The sequence below is a fragment of the Cucumis sativus genome, chromosome 5 (genome assembly GCF_000004075.3).
Source record: "Cucumis sativus cultivar 9930 chromosome 5, Cucumber_9930_V3, whole genome shotgun sequence".
NCBI classification, from domain to species: domain Eukaryota; kingdom Viridiplantae; phylum Streptophyta; class Magnoliopsida; order Cucurbitales; family Cucurbitaceae; genus Cucumis; species Cucumis sativus.
In genome coordinates this window covers 4867118-4876126 of record NC_026659.2, presented here as the reverse complement: position 1 = coordinate 4876126, position 9009 = coordinate 4867118, and the positions used below count along the sequence as shown (strand labels likewise).

Here is a 9009-nt window from a genome sequence, read left to right as displayed (position 1 = left end):
AGACAAAACTCTTCAAACAAGCATGAATTTCAAATGTTCCAAACACGTTCTCATCTAAAAGACGTCCAACTAAATGAGGTCATAGTGTTTTTTTAGATCAACTAACAACAAACATAAGTGGAAGATTTGAAATTTAAACTTTGGTTGAAGATATACAGATAATTAACTACCCTTAACAACTACAACTCGTATATCAAATAATGATATTTTATTATATATACTATTCATATATTAATCAAATAATATTTTATTATATATAATATTTGTATATCAAACCATTATATTTTATTATATTTATATTTTTTTTTTGGAAACCAGCTATATTTATTTTCATAGACATTGGTCATTGGTCCAGAAGGTAATAGACATTTTATTTATTTTCATTGAAACCCAGCTATATTCAAAATTGTATCTCATTGCTTAAAGCAAAGGTCCACAGTGTTTCATAAAAGGAGGGGAAAAAGAGCAAAACGGAACCAATTGAATGGCCCAAAAATCTATATTTACTTTTCATAAAAAAGATTGGACAAAGTTTTAATGGATTTAATACATATGCATGATTTAGTTCAGGTGTTGTTTAGAGTGCTTAATTGATACAATCTAGTAATATTTTTTGAACTCGTATATTTTTACTATCATCCTCAACAATTTTACCCACCTTTGGATGAAATATAGATGGCAATGTTTTTATAGATTTATATTTCTTTAACTTTGTTTTATTTTTCTTTAAATTGAACGAAAATAATTTTTTTGTGTAGGAATATAGTTAAATAAAATGGTAAACCAAAGAAAAAAAATTATTCTAAAATTTTAGCCGATCATCATATTCTTCTTCTTTCTATTGCTTGCTTCATGTTTTCTCATTAATTTATTTTAATGGAATCTCCCCTCATCTTAGCAACCAATGTAATAGCACCTCTTCTTTTCAACGATTCAACTTTTATTTCCTCCAAATCTATAAGGATTATATTATGAAAGAACAAATCCCCATTTTTCATTATTTCTTGCTAGAATAATGCTATGGGAAAACAATTTTCTATTTTATGATTTTTTGTTGTGGTTATTTTTGTTTGTTTTTTTCTTAAGTTTTTGTACCACCGTTGTATTAAGTACGTACTTTTTCAAATTCTATTCATTTTACATATAGCTAATTACACTTATGGTAGACAATATGATTATTTATATAATCAACAATCCTACAACACACTTTAAGAGTCATAGACATGTATGGGTTAAACATGCACAAAATATATATAGAGACCATAATTAGTTGGTAAATTTAGTCAGGCGAAGACCGAAGTTGGTTGTTGAAGATGAATGCCATCAATAGTAATTGATTGTTGGAGTTGGTTACATAAAGATAGTTGTCCGAGTTGTTGTTAAAGTGATTGTCGGAGTTTGAAATTGTTCTCTAAAATTGTCGTCGGAAGGTTAGAGTTGGTCATTAAAGTTGGACATATTCATGAAAGTGGTTATTGAAAGTTGTTTTCAGAGTGTGACAGTGATACTTGTCAAATGGAGCATTGAAAATATTGGAAGAATGGAGAGTTAGATGTAAGTCGAACAATGAGTTGGTATGCTTATTTTGTTAAAACAATCAATATTAAATATATAAATTAAACCTAAATATATCCATAACTGACAACTAATTGTATATTTCTTTCTAATATTACGTCATCGAGTGGATAATCCAAACTTACAATCAACCGAAGTAAGCAGCCATGCACTTCGATATACGTTTCAAAACTACTTTTAAAAGTTTTAATTAATCCACCTACACCCTAATACACTTAAAATGGAAAAAAAAATTAAAAACACTCCAAACATTTGTTTGGATGAAAACTATTAAAAATTTATTTTAAAGATACATTTGAACTTTTAATATTTAATAAATTTAATTTAATATTTTTTAATAATACCTTTAAACTTGGTTAAAAAACCTCCTTACAAAAAGTGAAAATTTATATGCATAGTAATTAGTTGAGTAAAATTTAAATGACTAAATCATAACCTATTCTTTTGAACCTTCTTTTTTGTTAAAAAAATATTTGTATAATTTCAACAGTTACGAACTATGATTGAACTGTAAATTCTATAAAATTTCAAACAAAAATAAAGACTTAAAACTAAGTGACAATGACCTAGAACAAGGTGGCGAATATCACATATTTTTCATATCTAAATTTTTATCCAAATTGTAAGAAAAATTATACTGGAATGATATTTGTGAAACAAAGGTTTGTGAAAATTTAAAGTGTAATATATTTTTAAGCAAACGACAAAATGAAAGGATTGAATGTATTATTTAAATGGAGGAGTAAATAGTAATTGTGATAGTGAAGAAGGGGAAAGGTGAAGGACAATTATTGAAGTAAATTAAATTGCGGGGAGGCCGCAATCCTCCAAAAGTTAATTCTATATTATATTATGTGTATGTATGTATTTTGAGGGGGAAGCCTAAGTCCCAATGGTGGCTCGCATCGCCACTTTGTAAGGCTCAGAAGTCAATAAGTTCAACTTTCATGGTCAGAGCTCACAACTTCAGCCATGGAGATTTACGCTTTTGGATTCTGAGCTGAGTCTCTCTCTTCATTTCCTTTCCCTAAACCAACGCGCCCACATGCGCGTCTCATTTTCATCATCTTTAAGCCTCTGCTTACTATATTGCGGACCCCGCCCCAGGTCCCATTTTGCCTTTGTCGCATTTCTCCTGTGACTCAACTTTTTCCACTGTCTAAACTCAGTCCTTAACTCCAACCCCGAGTCTTCGATTCGCTCTCAATTCTCGAATTCATTTACCCCCTTTCTCTTTCTCAGCTCAGACAACGCTTCACTTTGTTGTTTCTCTTCATCACACGCCTTTGGATTAGGCGATTGTTGTCAGGTGATCTCTGTGTTGTGAAAGTTTTGTTCTTGTTTTTACCCTTTTCTGGATTTTGGGTTTGCTTTTTCTTTTTGAATTGGGGTGGATTATTGAGTTTAGATTTACCTGAAGCATTTCATGCATGGTCTTGCTTCTCTTGCATGATTAAAATTGCAATGCATTTCTCTTTTGAGCTGGGGATTTGAGATTGGTGTATATTCTGATGTTTGACATTTGGGTTGGAATTCATCGTTCTTGTTCTTTTGGACTGATCCTGCTCTGGTGTTCGAGCTTTGTTGTCATTGCTGGGTTTTCTTTTCCTCCTTTCATATGGGAAGTGTGGATTTAGTTGTTGTGGCATTTTCTCTAGATCTCTTTCTACTTTTTCCATCAATATATTGGGGTTTAGGATGGCTTTAATGGGGTTAGGGGTTTGTTGTTGTGCCAAGAGCTCACTGGAGAATTTTTTTTGTCCTTATGATTAATATAATTTGAACGTGTATTTTGTTTATTTAGCATGGTGAAACCTCAATGTTCGATTGAGTGCTGTGAGCCAGCAGTTAAAATTGCTCTATGTGTCTTTCTCTCTGTCTGCTGCACAGTTTTATCCTATGATCTGTGAAGCATCAAATGTGTTATCTACTGCCTTTGATTCTACAGATTCAAATGTCACCGCAAAATTACATATGAATTTGAATGTCACTTAAGATTTTTTTCCCCTCTAGGTGCTCTTCATCAAGTTTATGGAAAGTTCGACTGACGATTCTGATGTTGACACGGATGTGAGTGAATCCGAAATGGATGAGCGGGAAAGCAAGTCATACGATGAACTGAAAAATGGAAAACGCATTGTGAAGCTCTCGCATGAGACATTTACTTGCCCCTACTGTACGAAAAAAAGAAAGAGGGATTTCTTATACAAGGATCTCCTGCAGCATGCATCTGGGGTAGGAAAGAGTCCTTCAAATAAACGGAGTACCAAAGAGAAAGCTAATCATTTAGCTCTATTGAAATATTTGGAGAAAGATCTAGCTGATGCTGTTGGTCCATCAAAGCCTGCTACTGCTAGCAATAATGATCCTGTTATGGATTGCAATCATGATGAAAAGTTTGTGTGGCCTTGGAGAGGAATCGTGGTAAACATTCCAACTAGGCGTACAGATGATGGGCGATTTGTGGGAGGAAGTGGATCAAAGTTTAGGGATGAGTTGAAAGAAAGAGGATTTAATCCCTCAAGGGTTACTCCTTTGTGGAATTACCGCGGCCACTCAGGTTGTGCTATTGTGGAATTTAATAAAGATTGGCCTGGTTTGCATAATGCTATTTCTTTTGAGAGGGCTTATGAGGCAGATCGTCATGGGAAAAAGGATTGGCTGGCTAATGGTACTACTGAGAAACTAGGAGTTTATGCTTGGGTTGCTCGAGCTGATGATTACAACTCAAATAATATAATTGGGGAACATTTACGTAAAATTGGAGACCTCAAGACCATATCTGAAATTATTCAGGAGGAAGCACGGAAACAAGATAGACTTGTGTCCAATCTTACAAGTATCATTGAGCTCAAGAACAAACACTTGACAGAGATGGAGAAAAGATGTAATGAAACCTCCGCCACCGTTGACAGTTTAATGAGGGAGATAGAGAAATTACTTCAAGCTTATAACGAAGGTTTTTTATATAGAGCTTTAAAATGATCTTTCCTGCCTTTCAAAACCAGAAATTTTTTTCCACATTATTACATATTACTTTTTCTTTCATGGATATTCCAAGTTATACCGTTGAATTTATCTAATGTTTCTCACATGTGCAGAGATAAAAAAGATCCAACTGGGTGCCAGGGATCACCTTAAGAAGATCTTTAGTGATCACGAAAAACTAAAGTTGAAACTGGAATCTCAGAAAAAAGAATTTGAGTTAAGAGGAAGAGAACTGGAGAAGCGTGAAGCACAAAATGAAAACGAGAGCAAGTATCTGGCTGAAGAAATCGAAAAGGTACAAACTTCTTTCTCTCTTTCTTTTTTAATTGCAGAAAATAACATATGCATTAAATAGTGTGAAGCAATTACAAAAAGAAAAGGTACTTTCTTTAATGATTGATTCTGTCGCAACTATTCTTATGCTCATGATTTGCAGTGACGAAGGGAAAAATGAGTCTCATCTTTCAACAGCCTTTGCAGGTTTTATGTGAAATATGTCTCCACACATCGGGTATGGAGAGGTTTCTTACTATTCGCTTGTTTTCATTTTTCTTTTCAGTATGAAGTGAGAAATAGTTCTCTTCAATTGGCTGAACTAGAGCAGCAGAAGGCTGACGAAGATTTTATGAAGCTGGCAGATGATCAAAAGGTTTGTGGTGTGTGTGTGTGCATTATTAATCATTAGAATATATCATTATCAAAATTAGAGAATGGGGAATACTTATTTATGATTTCTACTGATTCAGAAACAAAAGGAGGACCTACATGATAGAATAATCAGACTGGAAAAACAACTGGATGCCAAGCAAGCACTAGAGTTGGAAATTGAGCGTCTACGTGGGACGTTGAATGTTATGAAGCACATGGAAGATGCTGAGGATGTCCAGAAGGCAGAGTCAATACTTAAAGATTTGAGTGAAAAGGAAAGAGACCTTGAAGAGCTTGATGACCTTAACCAAGCACTGATAGTAAAGCAGCGCAAGAGTAATGACGAACTCCAAGAAGCTCGTAAAGAGATAATTAATGTAAGAATATTTTCTTACTGCAAAGTACTTTGTAAGTCATGCATACAGGATAGAAAGCGTTGAGTTACTAGTGGGAAAACTTGAAATTACCATATATGTCTGGTGGCTGTGTTTGGCGTCCCATAAAGGTCTGATATATTTCAAATATGAATTTTAAAGTATTGGTTATGAGGGAGGTTGCACGCAACTTGATTCATTTTTTGTGTCAATGCATCTACTGGAGTTGACATATTTTGCCAACTAAAATTAGCATGAGTTTTATATAATTATATTCATGTAGCTGAACGGATATCTTTTCTTCTGTTTGTAAAATACAATTTTTTTCTAGTTAAAATTTTTGAACTCCTAATACTGTTCAATGCTCTCGTTTCTTAGGCTTTTAAAGATTTGCCTGGCCGCTCACACTTGCGCATTAAGAGAATGGGCGAATTAGACACAAAACCATTCCATGAAGCAATGAAGAAAATATATAACGAGGATGAAGCAGACGAGAGAGCTTCAGAGCTGTGCTCATTGTGGGCAGAATATCTCAAGGACCCAGACTGGCATCCTTTCAAAGTAATTAAGGTAGAAGGAAAAGATGCTCCTGATGGAAAAGAAAAGGTGATTCTTTTGTAGTTCCTTTCTTCAATTTTGTTCATTGCAACTGAGAAATGTATGTTTTGTGGGACCTAACGTCACATATCTATTTAGAATCAAGTGATTTTACTGTTAGATATGCCATTCCTAGGCAAATGCATCTTGGATTTATCTTTCTTACAAATTAGGGATATTTTATTGCCAATATTGCATTTTCATTAATTAGATAATCCACAACCTCCCAGTGCCCCCTCCCCCCACCCACCCAAAAAAAAAAAAAAAAAAAAGAAAGAAAGAAAAAGAAAAATGGAAGAAGAACTCAATATGTATGTCTCTTGTTGCTGTAGAAATAGAAATGTAATTACACGCAGAAACTACTTTCTGTTCCTTGTTGTCCTCCCACTAAATCATTGCTGGTTTCTGGTTCTCTATATGTTACTTTTTAAACAAATGGAGTTTCTTTTAAAAATTAATTTGTCAGAAATGTAATATAAGATTGTGTTTCATAACCATTTGTTTTTTTGTTCTTGTTTTTGAAAATTAGGCCTGGACACACTACTGCTAAGAATTAAACCATTATATTTAAGAAAGATGCAAATTATTGTAAGACTTGGAGAGGAAATAGACTTCATTTTTCAAAAACCAAAAACAAAAATCAAAATGGTTACCAAACTGGGCCTAAGTTATTTCATATATGTTTTTCTAGAAATCCCATCTTCATGGGAATCAGTTATGAATAAAATGAAAATTAGAAAACCCGTGCAAGTAATTTATTTTGCTTTGTGTTCTTCAGTGCTTAAAAATCCATCTTCAATTTAAACCCAAAATTATCAAAATAGCTTCAACAAATTTGTAAGTATCAGCTTGGTCCTATTTCTGAATTCAGAATTTGGGTCCGTTTTTGTAGCTTGTGTTGGGGTTGGACTTATTTTTTGTATGCCCTTGTACATTCTCTCATTTTCTCAACGATAGCTTGGACTATATTTATTAAAAATAAACAAATAAACAAACAAATAGTACTCGACACTGTAATCTTGGCACATTATTATCTCTGCATCTTTCGGGGAAAAGTTTATAGTACAACTGCATTGCCTCCTCCCACCATATATTAAGCCACATGACTAGTCAGTGTATTATTTTACTATCTAGGCTCCAAAATTGTACTTAAGTATTGCTGATATGGTTGATATCAAACTAGTAATGTATAACGTCCATAGGTTCCAAAATTTTCTTAAATATTGCTGATTGGTTGAAACCAGACTAGTATGGAATACTGTCCATAGTCAATGTTATTCCAGTCATCTGTCTTAGTGGCGCACGGAGCTGCTGATAGAATGTTTATCATCGTAATATATGTTACACACAACACTGATAATATCTGATATTAGCTTCATATTTAGTACGTTTATGTGTTCATAGACATTCTTGATTTTATCTTTTGATTTTTGGCTTACTGGAACGATTCAATGCTTGCGTAGAAGAAAATCAGTGATTATGTTGGCTTTTTTCATGCTTTTTTTGCCAGCATTCTCAAGCTACGTACATTTTCCTTACCTGAAGAGGCCTTTTGATGCTTATGTTTAACTATTAGTCATTATGCTGTTTTAGGAAATTGAAATTTTGGATGATGAAGATGAGAAACTGAAAGGTCTGAAAAAGGATTATGGCGAGGAAGTGTGCAAGGCTGTGATATCAGCTTTAGTGGAGATAAATGAATACAATCCCAGTGGACGGTACATCACATCAGAGCTATGGAACTACCAAGAGGGCAAGAGAGCAACGTTGCGAGAGGGAGTAAGATTTTTACTTGACAAGCTGAATAGAAGCAACTAGAAAAGGGGAACACACCCTGAAGGTTGGTATTCATTGTCGTGATTGATAAAATTTACTGTCTTTTTGACTGGAAATAAGATAAAACTGCAGATTAGAAGCTTTAGCCCTTTGTACATAATGCTAAATTACGCACTGTGTAACCAATTTTGTGTGCAAATGCTGAATATGTTATATCTAAACTGGTTACAATATCATCAAAATGTTCAAATTAGAACTTATTATGTCAGTCTGAATCCTTCAAGGCATTCCTACTCTTACATTAATCTCTTGAAGTCGTTTGCTTGGCCGTTGGTTTGCATTATTTTATCAATAACATTGAATTTATTGAACTGCTGCAGCAGCCATGACGATCAAAACCAACATCATTGCCATGAAATAAAGCACAATGCGTTCTGTCGGGTCAGAATTCTCGTATGGAGTTGTCTTTCTTTACAGAAAATCCAAAAACAGGCCAAGGAGATGAAGTTCACTTTGCAATTATAAGATGTCTAATCAGGAGATGGAATATGAGCCAAATAAGTCATGTCAGTGTATGTTTCCAAGTCATTCCTCTCCTGTGTATCAATTATTTCCAGATCATAGAGATTTCCATAATGCAGAACTGCTTATCTATTATCATTTACTGATCTTACTATTTAATTTGTTCGGAAAACCTATAAAACTGCACTGTCTTCAACCGTTATAACCTACATGTAATGTCCAGTCTAGAGACTGAGTGATTGTTGCTATCTTATTCATGATTCAATAATGTAAGTGCTTCTGAGCAATTTTATGAATTGCTTGGATAGCCATTTGTTGTTGAACTCAGCTTGATTATGAGGATGACTTCGATCTTCTTCGAACTTATGCAAATTCAGTTATGTCCGAATGAAGAAAGACTCCATGATAATGGTTGGTGCATTTGTATGCTCGCTGTTCGGACCAAAATAAGGTTTCATACCTTCTCATAATATGGTTTCAAACCCTTCGGTTTCTGCTCTGAAGATGATTTTCTTTTCTTTTTAGAGAT

General features: G+C 33.9%; 1 protein-coding gene across 2 annotated transcripts; it reads left to right on the top strand.

The window, feature by feature from the left end:
• Nucleotides 1–2475: 2475 nt before the first annotated feature.
• Nucleotides 2476–8889, top strand: LOC101219429 (protein INVOLVED IN DE NOVO 2). Of its 2 annotated transcripts, none has more exons than XM_011656650.2 (8): nt 2476–2884; nt 3589–4534; nt 4677–4858; nt 5123–5212; nt 5310–5588; nt 5964–6191; nt 7776–8022; nt 8342–8889. In XM_011656650.2, the coding sequence occupies exons 2-7, from the start codon at nt 3607–3609 to the stop codon at nt 7998–8000; spliced, it is 1932 nt and encodes a 643-aa protein (XP_011654952.1). In that variant the 5' UTR covers nt 2476–2884; nt 3589–3606; the 3' UTR covers nt 8001–8022; nt 8342–8889. The 2 variants fall into 2 exon arrangements, with proteins under 2 accessions (XP_011654952.1, XP_004147687.1); XM_004147639.3 differs by having other exon boundaries at nt 8339–8889.
• The last annotated feature ends 120 nt before the right edge of the window (nt 8890–9009 follow it).

What these genes read in the sequence shown, in the direction of transcription:
- LOC101219429 (XM_011656650.2), top strand. Translation starts at nt 3,607, where the DNA reads ATGGAAAGTTCGACTGACGATTCTGATGTTGACACGGATGTGAGTGAA. An exon ending in ACTTCAAGCTTATAACGAAG is followed by an intron (nt 4,535 to 4,676) that starts GTTTTTTATATA and finishes TCACATGTGCAG; the next exon opens with AGATAAAAAAGATCCAACTG. An exon ending in CTCCTGATGGAAAAGAAAAG is followed by an intron (nt 6,192 to 7,775) that starts GTGATTCTTTTG and finishes ATGCTGTTTTAG; the next exon opens with GAAATTGAAATTTTGGATGA.